This window comes from Notamacropus eugenii, chromosome 3, assembly GCF_028372415.1.
Source record: "Notamacropus eugenii isolate mMacEug1 chromosome 3, mMacEug1.pri_v2, whole genome shotgun sequence".
NCBI lineage: Eukaryota > Metazoa > Chordata > Mammalia > Diprotodontia > Macropodidae > Notamacropus > Notamacropus eugenii.
The window spans coordinates 467477154-467492517 of NC_092874.1; the positions used below are offsets into that span (position 1 = coordinate 467477154).

A 15364-nucleotide genomic window follows, 5' to 3' on the forward strand; every position below is an offset into this window, starting at 1 on the left:
GGGGGGTGATGAGGAGGTGAAACAAAGGTGGATGACATCGAAAAAGAACTAACCTAAGAGAGAACAGTAAAGGAGGGAGAAGCAGCTCGCAAGGATTTACTCCCTTCCGCCCTTCGCTTTTTCGCTGCTAGTGCTTCTAATACACACCCCACTCACAATGCTCCAAAACGAACGAGGCAGTGATGGGGTTCAGGAGCTCCAAGAGAGAGAAAGAAGGAATCCAAGCACTGGGTTTCTGGCTACCAGCCAGTCAGGCTGCTCAAAATTTACTTTTCCAATATAAATATTTTTTATTTATGACACTGGCTAGCCTACACTACTGGATTATCCCATAACACAGCTAAAATATAACTGAAGCAAGATTAACAAAATAGCCTTGGGGAAGGGGGTTGAAGGAAATGACACGAACTCATGTTTCTCATTAAAAACCACTTTGCTTCTTTCCATTAATTAATTCTGCTCAGTTTGCTCTGAAATAATAAATGAAATTCAGCCTAGTAATGGATGAAGGGTCCAGTAAACTCAGGGAAGCCTCAAAGTTCCTTTAAAAAACACAACAGCTAACTTTTACTAAGCTGCAAGAATTCAAAGAAATGCCCCATATCAGGCATTCTGAACCCAGGATTCACCAGCATCCTCAACCAGGAGAAGTCTGGGCTATCCTGATTTTTACAATGCCAATTTGTGCCAGGTTGTCTCCCTGTGGCCTGGTGGAAAATTCATCAAGGACACTGGAAGAGAACTTTGGTTCTGCTGGACAAATGGAGCTTTCTCAGAGAGTGATCTAGGCTGGAGAATGCAGAACCCAGTCACTTCACCTGACCCACATTCTTACCTTTTCGTGTGTTTTCAGTCACATCTACACCAAACTGGATAATGTCACCAGAAAGAATTTCACATGGTGGACTTTCTTCAGATCCTCGACTCAATCTCTGGCTATTTATAAAGGTACCGTTACTACTTTTAGTGTCTTGAAGATAAAACTGCAAAAACAAAACAAAAAGATTTGATGGTAACTTAGCTGTAATAGCCACAGATCCGTAAGTGGGAGAGATCTGTCTATTTCTGTTGTTATCACTATTGTTCACTTATTTCAGTCAAGTCCAGACTCTTGGTGACCCCATTTGGGGTTTTCTGGGCAAGAATACTGGAGAGGTTTGCCATTTCCTTCTCCAGCTCATTTTATGGATGAAGAAACTGAGACATACAGGGTTAAGTGATTTGCCCAGGGTCACACCGGTAGTAAGTGTCTGAGGCCAGATGTTAAGTGGAGAAGTGGATAGTGTCAGGAACACTCCTCTTCCCGAGTTCAAATCCAGCCTCAGACTCTGGGCAAGTCATTTAACCTTGTGCCTCCATTTCCTCCTCTGTAAAATGAGCTGGAGAAGGAAATGGCAAACCACTCCAGTATCTTTGCCAAGAAGACCCCAAATAGGGTCACAAAGAGTAGGATATATATAACTCAATTTAAAAAATAAGAATTCTCTCATAAAAAGAATCTGACACAATCACATCTTTTTTTTTTTTGCAAGCAGTTTATGTTATCTTAGGATTAATAGTTCTTTGAATTCTAGAATTCACCTGTAAATCATCCAATCCTGAAGGTTAAGGAGTCTCTCAAAGCCCTGAGCTTTTATATAGCTTTTATATCACACACACACTCTCTCTCTCTCTCTCTCTCTCTCTCTCTCTCTCTCACACACACACACACACACACACACACACACACACACACACACACACACCTTTTTTTAAAAAGTGGTAAGCCAGGACATTTGATGATTCTATTACATCTCCTCAGTACAAAGTCTGATGAATATAATATTGATCTAAAAACCACACAGAAAAAGACTCTAGGCTTCAATGTCATCCATTCATGAGCTAACATTATAAGTTCAAACTTGTTACTGTAAGATTTTAGGGTTACAAATTTATAGCTGGAAGACACCTTCAAGACCACTGAGTCCAACTATTCTACAAAAGAAAAAATAGGTTTGAGTCACAGTAGTCAAGTGATTTGAAAGCCGTCTGATTTTCAAATATTTCATCTTTCCACCACATTTTGGGCTAACTTTTCTTAGTGCATAGTCTTGGATAAATCAAAGTGATGATTTATTCTTGATATTAGGGAAACTGGTTTTAGGTTAACAGGTAATATTAACAAGCCATCAATATCAAAAAATGCTGTTACCTAGCTAAGTTTCTGTTAAAACAATATCTTTAATAGTGTATGTAACTGTAGCAGGTGCAGAACAAACTCTGTCCTGTGAGATTTGGATTCAATCAAAGAGCAGTGTGTAAGGACCTACAAGGGTCACATGTGGCCTCAAGACCACGGTCACCTGCTCCAGATATTCTACTCTACTAATTTACTTTTTTCTTTAAAGCAACACCAAGCAATACCAAGTAGTAGCTTTGTAGAATATTCTGAGGTTGGAACGTTACTATCCCCATCATTCTAATTTTTAAAAATCATATCTCTTGAGATTCTTTGCCTTTGTTCCTCCAAATGAAATTTGTTATCATTTTGTTTCTCCTTATAAAATAATCTCTTGGAGGAGGGTCAAATAGATTCAAAATACAGCAAGACACCAATAGCAGCGGTTTTTTGTAGCAAAGAACTAGTAATGAAGTAAATGTTCATCAGTTGGAGAATGAGTAGACAAATGTGGTACATGAAATATCATAGAATATAACTGTGCTATAAGCCAATTAATATAAAGAATTCATAAAAATAATTCTACACTTGGGAAATTTGATTATTCTGTTGGTTGAAGGAGGGAGAAAGTATAACTTATCCTATGGTTGATTTTGATCCAATTCCTTTCTAGAAAAATGGGCTCCAGTTCTGTTACTTGCTGGGAGAAGAAAGGGACCACCCCTGACTGGTCCCAAATAACTAGGGCTGCCTCAAACACAACTAGCAACAGATGGGGGAGGGAGGGAACCGCTAGGAAGCAAGGCAATGGAGAGAAACTCTATCACATTAATTTCTGACAAAAAAGGGTAAGCAACTCCTGAATGTCTGCTAAGCAGTAAGTTATGGTGAAGTTATAACTTCATTTGTATATTTAGCTTTGAAAATTTTTGGACTAAGATTTAAATATGAATGTCAGCTCTGAGGATACAGGGAGGCATGGAAAGCCTTAAAGGTACTGATGCAAAGTGAACACAGAAACAGGAAAAGAATATGCACAATGACCTAACACTGTATAAATGGGAAGTAACCATGGTGATTCCACGCCCCAGCTTGGTCTTCCAGAAGAGACATGGTGGGCACATCCTTCCTTTGTCTTAGAGGCTAAACCATGAGCCACCACAGATGGCTTGTTGTCATTTTTAATGGAATAATCCTAAATATTCAGCCAGTTGTCTACTTTAAGCTTAGTATGGTAAATGACACAAAATGTTGGCCTAAATCTAATCTCTATTTTCACAGCAGTTGTTGTCAAACAGGGAGTTCCTCCCCATATAATTTAGGCTCACAGATTTACTAAACATTGAATTGTTGAGTTTAATTATTTCTGGCTCATCTTTAGTTTGTTTCCTAATAAAGTTTTTTTAAATGTATACTTTATCATTGGTATTATTTGATATTAAAATCTGAAGTCTTATCAGTGTTTTTCTGAATTGTTTTGCTTTTCAAAAAATTCTTTGTAATAAGGGATGTTTCTCTGGGTGGAGGAGGAATATATTGAGAAACAATATGGTGACAAAAAAAAATACAAAACAGATGGATACAGTATTTAAAAACACTCAAAGGCTGCAGAATAGTTCTACTGGTCTCCATTAGTGAAAGGGGTTTCTTCACCCCGAACAAGAGACAATCAAACAAACAGATAAAAGGAAAGGGCTACTGAGATACAGAGAAAGTCCAGCAATGTATTTACTATGCCACAGTCTAAAACGTATTTACTATGCTACCAAGTCAGGAAATGTAATGTCCTAGAAAGACTTCTTCATATGGGAAGAAAGAAGATAAAAAAACAGGCAGTCCAGAAAGTCTTCTGAGCTCCAAATCAAACTTACACTTGACAATTTGCAATCAAGTGGTCAAAGAGAGCCATCCCAGCCCACAGTCACTGAGCACTATCAACTAATTAAGAAACATTTATTAAGCACCAATTACGATCCAGGCTAGGTGCTGGAGACACAAAGACAAAAATTAAACAATTCCTGCTCTTAAGCTGACATTTCTTAGGGGAGACAATAGGTATAAACAAAAAATATTGGAAATTGCTAAAAAATCATTTCAAAGGGTCACTGGAAGTTGGGGAATCAGATAAGGTCTCAAGCAGAAAGTAGCATCTAAGCCCAAGGACAAGGCAAATGAGGGATTCTAGGAGGAGCTGGTAAAGATGGAATACATTCCAGATCTAGAACCGCTCCAGAGATAAAGACGGGGTGAAAAAGTAAGAGTGAGGGAAGCACAATACAACGGGAAGTGTGTAGATTTAAAGTCAGAAAGTTTTAAATCTTCCACTTAGTATCAATACATTATTTTATATTACCTTCTCTTGTAAACAAGTCCCACATATAGAAAGATCCAGAGAAAATCTCCCTCCAGAAATACATCAGTCCTGCATCACCAACTGCCTGCTGACCACATCCATCTGGATGTCTCATGACCACCTCAAACTCAACACATCTAAAATGCCAACTCCATAAGCTAGCCCTCCTCCAAACCTACTCACTTTTCTCCTGGGTACCGCCAATCTTACAATCCTCCCGTTTCCCAAACGGAGAGACACATTCATGCACCTTATCCCTCACAGTCAGCTGTCAAATCTTACCAATCCTATCTTTACCTCCCTCCCAGCCTCCCTCCTGGCTCTGGTCCTCATGACTGACGGTCGGCTATTTCAATGACCTGCTTCCATTCTCTTCCCTCTTTAATCAACCCTTTACACAGCCACCAAACTAATGTTCCTAAAATACAGCTGAAACCATGTCATTCCTTTGCTCAGAAATCTCCAGTAGTTTGCTATTTCCAGTAGAATAAAATACTGAATCCTAAATGTGGTGTTTAAGGCCCTTCACAGTCAGACTCCAACATTATGATGAAAATAAGACTTAAGATTTGCTGTCATTTTGCCAACATGTACCGCCTTTAATCTCTGATTCCCTGTAGTTTCTGGCAACAGAAAATTACCAAATTGGGGGCTTTCCATATTCTAAGTGGAGAATAAGAGTAAATTTAATTTGTTCGTCCTTCCATAGGAAGGAAAAAAGAACAGCTTTAGCAACAGGTTTAGGCTTGCATTTTTTCCAAGGACAATAACATTTCACACAAACCTCAGTCTGTGCACGGACAAACTGAAGCAGTGTTCCAGTTCAATATTATTGGAAGAAAAATATATACATTTACATATGCATACTAGTTCCTGCTGCCCCGAGCTCTATTACGCCTTTGGTCTGCCTTTTTCCTTTTTTTTACCACACATTTTGGCTTCATTGTACCGTGGGAGTCACTCTGTCTTTGGGGGTCAGTTCGGTTTTTAGCCTAAACAAGATCTAAGGAGTGTGACTTTGTCCACAACTATTGCCAGTGTACAATGACTTCACCTCTTAGGGAAATGTAATCGCACAACGCACAAACTGACCCAATCCATCTCCCCCAAAGAATACAGGGTTTCCTAAATGTCTTAATGCATTTTTAGTGTAAGATATTTGGGACACTCTGTCCCAAAAAGGAGAGGGGCCTAAATCAAACAGGTAATTATCTTGTTGTTTCCAAGTTGGAGCCAAATAAGAAGGTAACTAATGGAATACTAAGAATTCTCATATTAGACATTTCTATAACTTAAATCTTAGTAAAAAATAGTTTCAAAATGAAATATGCATGTTAAACTATTACCATTAATTCCCTCTTTTGCACAGTCGAGTTGATTATCCTCTAACTTGCCTAGAACTAATAGGAAACTCTTAATCTCAGTTCAGGAAAGATGAGGAATTTCTAAGAAATAAATCTGAGTATAAAATTCTATTTATCAAGACCTATGGATGATTCCTACATTAAGAACCTGGAAAGATATTAGTACTCTCAATAGAAATAAGGAAGTTTGGGGGAAGGATTCGTTTAAGAAGTAATGTGGGTTTCATTTTGGAAATGTAGAATTTAAGAAGCTTATGGGGCAGTCAGTGAGAGATATCCAATAGGCAGTTGATGAGCTCAGAAGATACAAAAACTAGATATACAGATAAGAGTCATCTGCACAGAGAAGCCAGTGCAAACTCTACGAATTTCAACACTAGAGAGGGACAGTATAAAGAGAGAAAGAGGCTCAGAACAAAACTCTGTAGAATTCCCAGGCTTAGCAAGTGAGACACAGATGATTTAGCAAAGGAATTTGGAGGATTGGTTAAAGAGGTAGAAGGAAAAACCAGGGGAAAATAACAGCAGGGAACCTGAGGGAAAAAACAGTGACCCAAAGGAGAGGTTGTCACTGGGGTCAAAAAGTAAATAAATGTCAAGGCAAATAAAATTGGAGCAAAGTCATCTATTTAGAAATTAAGAAACTAATGACCATATCCTTTGATCATTTATCATCTGGGGAATGACTTGCATTTTTTGTAGTTTTGACAAAGTTCTCTATATATTTTTGATATGAGACTTTTATCTGAAAAACTGTCTACAAAATTTTTCCCTCAATTATCTGCTTTCTTTCTGATCTTGGCTACATTTGCTCAAAAACTTTTAATTTAATATAATCTAAATTATCCATTTTGTACCTAATTTTCCTTTCTATCTCTTGTTTATTAAAAATTTGTTCACCTAACTATGCCCAACGGGATACAAAAAATGTGCATACCCTTTGACCCAGCAATATCACTTCTAGCACTGTATGTCCAAGAGATCATAAAAATGGGAAATATAGTTTAAGATCTGTTACTGCTAAACCTCCTTCCTTTACATTCCCCAAGTGCTAAATGGTCAAAGGATATGAACAGGAAGTTTTCCAAAGAAGAAATCAAAACAATTTATAGTCATACGAAAAAATACTCTAAATCTAAGTGACTAGAGAAATGCAAATTAAAACAACCCTGAGATCTCATTTTACACCTACCAAATCGTCTAAAATAATTGAAGGAGAAAGCGTAAAGGTTGGAGGGGTGTGGAAAAATTTGGACACTCATTTTTGGTGGAATTGTGAAGTAATTCAACCATTTTGGAGAGCAATCTAGAATTATGCACAAAGAGTTATTAAACTACCCTCTGACCCAGCAATACCACTACTAGGTCTATTTCCAAAGATGATTAGAGAAAAAGGAAAAGAACCTGTACGTTCTAAAATGTTTATAGCAGCTCTCGCTGTGTGGCAAAAAACTGGAAACTGCAGGGATGCCCATCAGCTGGGGAATGGCTGAACAAGTTGTGGAATACTATTGTGCTATAAGAAATGATGAGCTCTAATCCAACCATTCTGGAGAGCAATTTGGAACTCTGCCCAAAGGACTACAAAAATCGGCATACCCTTTGACCCAGCAATATCACCTTTGTATCTCAAAGACATCATAAAAATGGGAAAGGGTCCCACATGTACAAAAATATTTATAGCAGCACTCTTTGTGGTGGCCAAAAACTGGAAATCAAGGGGATGCCCATCAACTGGGGAATGGCTGAATAAATTATGGTATATGAATGTAATGGAGTACTATTGTGCCATAAGAAATGATGAACAAGAAGACTTCAGAGAGGCCTGGAAAGACTTATATGATCTGATGCTGAGTGAAAGGTGCAGAACCAGGAGATCACTGTAAACAGTAACAACCCCAATGTGTGAGGAATTTTTCTGGTAGACTTAGCCTTTCACAGCAATGCAAGGACCTAAAACATTCCCAAAGGACTGTTGAGACACAATGCCATCTACATCCAGAGAAAGAACTATGGAACTGGAAAGCAGAATGAAGCAGAATATTTTCTATTGTATTATGCCTTGTTTGGGTTTTTCTCATGGTTTCTCCCATTCATTTTAATTCTTCCATGCAACATGACTACTTGTGCAAATGTGTTTAATAAGAATGTACGTGTAGAACCCATATAAGACTGCATGCCGTCTCGGGGAGGGAAAGAAGGAGAGAAAATCTAAGACTTATGGAAGTGATTGTACAAAACTGAAAACAAATTTTAAAAAAAAAAAGGAAAAAAGAAATGATGAGCTCTATGATCTAGAAAAAACATGGAAAGACTTACATGAAATAATGAAGAGCAAAATGGGCAGAACTAAAGAGAACACTATATACAATAACAGCAATGTTTTAAGAACAACTTAGAGTGAATAAGTTATTTTTATTGGCTATAAAGGACATACGAAGAAAATTACTATCTGCATCCACAGAAAGAAATGATAAATGGATGTACAGAATAAGTGTGTATGTGCATGTGTATCTAATGGCAGCCATCTTGAGGGTGGGATCTTGAGGGCAGAAAAAAAGGAGAAAAAAGGAAATTTACATGATAATTTGTATTTTTGAAAGGAACAGCAAGCTACGCATGACACATCAGCAGTTTCATGTACAACCATCTTTTTTTATTGTACTCTTATGGGAAATGCTTGCTTTATTGCATAAATATATATTAATGTAATAAAAAATAAAAGAGAAAAATCTTAAAAAGAAACATTGGAAAGAATGGTATCAGCCAGAGGGTGGAGGGGGAGTACAGGGGCTGGCCCAAGGCCCAGAAAGTGCAAACTTGAATGCAAAGGGCAAAAAAGGAAAGTGAGGAAACGGAAACGATGAATGACAGTGGATTTTTTCCCCTACAAGTTTGCTGGTAAAGTGGTGGAAACAAGGCACCTGAAAAGAGGACAAGTTCAAGAGAAAAGTACAATACTTGACAGAAGAGCTATTCCTGGCTTCATTCAATATGAACTCAATGACAAAGGGAAATCCTAATAGCCAGTAGAGAGTCTGCCACTAACTGAGACCAGATTCTATGTCCTAACATGAGGGTCATTGCATGTCTTTCTTAGAAGAAAGGTGAAGAACAACAGGGGCGAAGTATTCCAAACAGTGTCAGATGAAGTCATTCCATAACCTGTATTTGTTTAACTATCTTTCTTTGTTCCAAAGGAACACACAAGGGACAGAAGAAGAGAACTCTTGGGAAAGATAGCGATGTAAAAATAAAGGGCACCAGGACACCTATCAAAAACAAAATAAAGGGACTGAACTAGATGACCGCTCTCATTTTCAACTCTAAGATACAACTCATGCCTGACAGTCTTGAATTTAAACAATATTTAATATTTAAACAAAGCCTCTCTGGGTCTCAGTTTCCTCCTCCATAAAATGAAAGAATTGTACCAGACAGCTTGTGAGTTTCCTCCTAGTTCTAAGATTTTATGTGCCCAGTGAGGCTTGTCTCCACTGAGGAGAGAGAAAAACAGAAGGGACTGGATTCAGCCCCAGCAGATTAGTCAATCAACAATACACACTCATTAAGTGCCTACTATGTGCCAGATGTTAGGTTAAGGTTAGAGATGGGACTGAACATCCTGGTCTTTATGATGTGAGACCCTCACAGTGACCCCACTGGCCCTGGAAATCACTTCTACGTTGGGGATGCTTTGGGAGGCAGAGGCAGAGGGAGAGGACCATGGGACTGACTTGAAATCAGGAAGGCCTGAGCTGACCTTTGACACTTGCTCACTGGGTGACTGACAAATCTCTTAACTTCTCTGAGATTATAAAATGGCTTTAAAAAACTCTTATTGTTTCTTCATCTGTTCTCTCCCTCCTTCCCTACAAAGACCCACAGAAGACTCTGCTCAATCCATTTTCTCCTTTTAATCTCCCAGCAACCTTCCCCTCTCTGAATGCAGACATGGTCAGGATTCTATTCTAAAAAAAAAAAAACAAACCCAAACTAAAAAGCCTTCTCTCAATCCTAAAATTCCATTTCTCTTCTCAAAAGTTACTACCCTCACCTCATCAAGACAGAGACAACACTTAACATGGGGTACAAGGCATGACCGCTCCATAGATGCGGCCTTCAATTACCCCTCAACTAAATTACTCCTAAAAGTTTCCTAATTACTAAAGATGTAGAATGAGACACATTTTTGGACATAGTACACAAAGGAATTTGTTTTGCTTGGCTGCACTTTTGTACCAGTGTTAGGTTTTTCTTTGTCTTTTAGTTGGGATGGGGAGAAAAGGTGAAGGGAAAATTGAAAGGCTTATTAACTGAAAAAGCATAATTACGTTGGAGTCTCCTAATGGAGCCCACTTTCTCTAAGTCGTCATACACAATGCTTCTGTCACTCTCCTCCTCAGAAATCTGGAGCAAAATTGGAAACTGAATTGATCCTGGTTTTCTTCCAGCCTACCTCTTCCCAACTTGTAGAGTAAAACTTTTGGTCACGCTGTCCCCACCTTGGCCTCAAGGAAGAACCTTCCCCTATTCCCACATCAAATCCAGAAACCTTTTCCATCACTCAAGGCATTTAGGCATTTAGGGTTAAGGTTTATTTGTTACAAGGGAGTATAAAAGGGTAAAAAATTCTAGATAACTGAAAAAAATAAAACGTAGTTTAAAAAGACAAACTGATAGTCCTAAAGCACAAGTCTCACACCAAGTCATTCATTCTCCCCATCAAGGACAAAATGCTTCAGACAAAATATAAATTTCATTGTTGGGCTGGTCCTGCCCTTCCTTATATGATTGCGGCTTACCTTTTAAAATATAAACATACATATATGCATAATATTTTGTTTTTCCCCAATGACATGCAGAAACAATTTTCAACATGTTTTTTAAAATTCTGAATTCCAAAATCTGTCCCTCCTTCTCCTTTCACTGTGAAGGCAAGCAATTTGATACGCTATATGTACATGTGCAAACATGCAAAACATATTTCTAGGCTGTGAAAGAAAATGCAGATTTATAAAAATTAAAGAAAGGAAGCATGCTTTGATCTGCATTCAGCCTCCATCAGTTCTTTCTCTGGGGATGGATAACATTTTTCATCCTAAGTCCTTCAGCACTGTCTTGGATCATTGTATTTCTATGAACAGCTAAGTCAGTCACATATGATCATCATATAATATTGCTGTTACTATGTACAATGTTCTCCTGGTTCTGCACACTTCACTTAGCATTAATTCATCTAAGACTTTCCAGGTTTTTCTGAAATCAGCTGGCTTGCCAATAGTATTCCATATAATGCAATAGTGTTCCATCAGAATCACATTCCACAACTTGTGCAGTCATTCCCTAATTGCTGGGCATCTCCTTAATTTCCAGTTCTTTGCCACCACAAAAAAAGAGCTGTTATAAGTATTTTTGTACGTATAGGACCTATTCCTTTTTTGTTTTTTATTTCTTTGGGCTGTAGCCCTAGTAGTGGTATTGCTGGGTCAAAGGGTATTCATGGTTTGATAGCCCTTTGGATATAGTTCCAAATTGTTCTCCAGGATGGCTGAATCAGTCCACAACTCCACCAACAGTATGGAGTTCCCTCCAATATTTGTTGGAGTGTGTTCCCTCCAACATTTGTCATTTTTCATGTGGAGTGGTACCTCAGAGTTGTTTTAATTTGCATCTCTCTAATCAACAGTGATTCTGAGCATTTTTTCATACAGCTGTAGATAGCGCTTATTTCTTTGTCTAAAAACCAATCATACTTTTTATCAGCCATTTATTTATCAACCATTTATCAACTGGGGAATGGCTCTTCTTTTTATAAATCTGATTCAGTTCTATGTATGTCTAAGAAATGAGGCCTCTGTCAGGGAAATTTGCTCTTATGTTTCTCTTGAGTCTTGTATTTAAAAGTCAGATTTTATATTCAGCTGTGATCTTTCATCAGGAATACCCAAAAGTCCTCTATTTCAATAAATGTTCATTTTTAACCCTTAAGGATTATATTGAGTTTTGCTGGGTAGGTGATTCTTGGTTATAATCCTTTGCCACCCAGAATAGCATTCCAAGACCTTTGAACCTTTAATGTAGAAGTCGCTAAATTTTGTGTTATCCTGACTATGGCTCCATGAATTATTTCTACCTATTTGCAATATTTTCTCCTTGATCTGGGCACCTTAGAATTTAGCTATAAAATTCATGGCAGTTTTCCTTGATGATTTCTTGAAATATGCTATCTAGGCTTTTTTTTTTTTTTTTAAATCATGGCTTTCAGGCAGTCCAATATTTCTTTAATGATGTCTCCTGGACCTATTTCCAGGTCATTTGTTTTTTCCTATGAGATATTTCATATTTTTCTATTATTTCATTCTTTTGATTTTGTTTTATCGTTTACTGATGTCTTATGGAGTCATTAGCTTCCAGTTGCCCAATTCTAATTTTTAAGGAATTCTTTTCTTTGGTGAACTCTTGTACCTCCTTTTCCATTTGGCCAATTCTACTTTTTAAGGAGTTGTCTTCACTGAGTTTTTGTCCCTCCTTTTCCATTTGGTCTATTCTGCTTTTTAAAGCATTCTCTTCAGTGAATTTTTGTACCTCTTTTACCATTAGACCTACTGGTTTTTAAGATGTTATTTTCTTCAGTAATTTTTTATGCCTCCTTTGCCAACCTGTTGACTCGTTTTTCATTATTTTCTTGCATCACTCTCATTTATTTTCCCAATTTTTCCTCTATCTCTCATTTAATTTTTAAAATCCTTTTAGAGCTCTTCTAGGAATTGTTCTGGGGCCTGAGACCAATTCACGTTTTTCTTTGAGGCTTTGGATATAGCACTTTTTGTTTTGTTGTCTCCTTCTGAGTGCAGGGCATGCCACAGGCCATACAAAGGCTGCTTGAAGTATTTTTTATTTTACTGGGAAACTCTGAATTTTGACTATATTGTCTATCTGACTTTTTATTTGGGCTTTTTTCTTTTCAAGAGGTGACTGATGGATTCTATTTTCATTTTTCTCTCAGAATCTAAAAGACTTGAAAAGTTTTCTTCTGATTTCTCAAAATATAATATCTAGGTTCTTTTTTGGTCATGATTTTCAGGTTGTGCAATTATTGTTAAATGATCACTCCTTCATCTCTTTTCCAACAATTGTTTTTGCTACAAGATACATTATTCTTTATTCTATTTTCTTAATCTTTTGACTTTCTTTGAATATTTCTTATTGTTTCAAATCTTCCTTCCACACTCTTTTCCATTTATTTTCCTTTAACACTCTCATTTCTTTTATAATTTTTTAAGCTCTTTTAAAAAAATTCTTTTTGCTGTATCTCTTCTAGTAATTCTAGTTGAATTTGTGCCTGAGCTTTGTTTTCTTTTAAGGCTATACTTGTAGATTTTTTGGATTTACTCTCTGCTTCTAGCTCTTTTATTAATTTTCAGTTTCAAATTCTCTCCTCCACCCCCAGCCTGCACTGAGAAGCAAGCAAAACAACCCATTACAAATATGTGTGTGTGTAATATGTATGTATGCACATATGAAATTATGAAAAGCAAATTTTCTGATTAGACATGTCCAAAAAAGAGAGAAAGAGAAAAATGTAATTCAATTTGTACTCTAAGTCCATTAGCTCTCTACTTAGGGGTGGAGAGCATGTTATTAAGTGACTAGTTATTAAGTCTTTCATACTAATTATCTTTACATTATTGCTCTTACACACTATAAACTGTACTTCTTGTTCTGCTCATTCCATTTTGCATCAGTTCATCCATGTCTCCTCAAGTTTTTCTGAAACCACCCTCTTCACCATGTCTTACAGCACAAAAGTATTCCATCACTTTTATATATAACATCTGTGCCTCTGTACTGCCTGTACCCCGTGCCTGGAATGCCCTCCCTCCTCACCTTTACTTCCTGGCTTCCTCTGAATCCTGCTTTATATAAGAGGCCTTTCCCAGTTGTCTCCAATGCTAGTACCTTCCCTGAAGATTTCCTTCTATTCACACGATAAGTATCTTGTATGTACATGGTTATTTACATGCTATCTTCCCCAGTAGAATGTAAGCTCCTAAAGGTCGAGTGTGAATTTCCTTTTGGGTAGAGGGTCTTGACCAGCAAGACCCTATGGCATTCTCAGGATGCAGTGAATAAGGCGGGAGGCAGGATGTAAAGCAACTCTGTTTATTAGCAATGAAGCAGCATTATTTATAATATCATAGCCTCGTGAATTATACCCTTCAGCCAACCCCCTTAAAGGTCAAATCCAATCCTCCAACCTCTGCTCCACATTTACTTTGTGTCCAGATCGTGATCACCCACTTCTCCTAAACTCCAGGAGGAAAACAAGAGTGGCGGTTCCAGGCACCTTAAGTGCAGTCCTACAATGGTGTCCGAGAGTTCCTAGCCCCCTTATAGTAGAGGACCTTGTTTTTTACCCACTTCATATTCTCAGTGCCTGGCACACAAGTACTTAAAAAAATGCTTGCTGATGCAACGAAATAAAAAAATAAAAAAAACCAACAGAAAACTGTTTGAATTCTAAGTCTAAGTCTAAGATCCCCTGTATAGTGATCAAGTTAACATTCCATTGTAGTCAACTACATTAATCCTGGCAGTCTTATTATAAATAAAAGAAGACACAAAGAAGTCATACCTCAATGGAAGAATAACTCAAAAAAAACAAGCCAAAGACAGAATTGGTTTTATTGCATACATGTCCAAATACCACAAGAAACATCAGCTCCCCTTGCAGAGCTCATTATAAGAACAAGCAAAAAGACCTTAAACAGCTGCACCTTACTATTGGGTAAGATGCAGAGGTAGAGAAATTCTACAAAGAAAGATAAGATCCTCTATGGTCTTAACACCTGGTGACTTCCACACAAAGATAGGTATCAGAAGGAGAGCAAAAACATGCAAAATAGAGTTCAGAATTAAGAAACAAAGGATTCCTCAGGCTGGACAGGAAAGAGAGTGCACTAGATGGTCTCAAAGGTCCCTCCCAACTCAGAAAGTCTGTGAAATACTGACATGACATAACATGAACCTGAGAACCCTATCTTCTAGACTAATAGTATTTAAGTAAATGGAGAGATATAATTCTAACCGAGTACACCCCTCTCTCTGAGGACAGTATAACGGCCAAGCTCCTGGCCTCAATCTCCTGCTTCTCCTCCAAAGGAATTAAAGTCTCCCTTGGAGAAGGGTGGGTGGGAAAAGAGGCTAAAAATGTCTACTCTGCCTCAATTTGGAGTCACACAACAACACCCCCATACTACATATGGGGAACCACACTGCCTTCTGTTTGTCTACCCTTCCTTTATCCTGTTTCTGCTACGAATCTCACATGAGCCTGCCATATCACACTGCTGAGTAAGCTCCCCAGGCCTTCTCATGGTAATCTTTTCCTACATTTCATCTTTTATATGGACAGTTGATCTTCATCATAGCATTTATAAAAAGACATGGAACCCAACAGGGCTCTGTGACCACCACAAAGAGCCA

At 37.8% G+C, this 15364-nt stretch overlaps 1 protein-coding gene across 7 annotated transcripts in view; it reads right to left on the reverse strand.

Moving 5' to 3' along the window:
- Positions 1-15364, reverse strand: part of SLMAP (sarcolemma associated protein) — a 160493-nt gene that overhangs the window by 92237 nt on the left and 52892 nt on the right. For all 7 annotated transcript variants that reach the window (XM_072598844.1, XM_072598841.1, XM_072598845.1 and 4 more), the window contains exon 2: positions 836-983. In XM_072598844.1, the coding sequence (XP_072454945.1) occupies positions 836-983 (148 nt within the window). The remainder of the gene's footprint in view (positions 1-835; positions 984-15364) is intronic.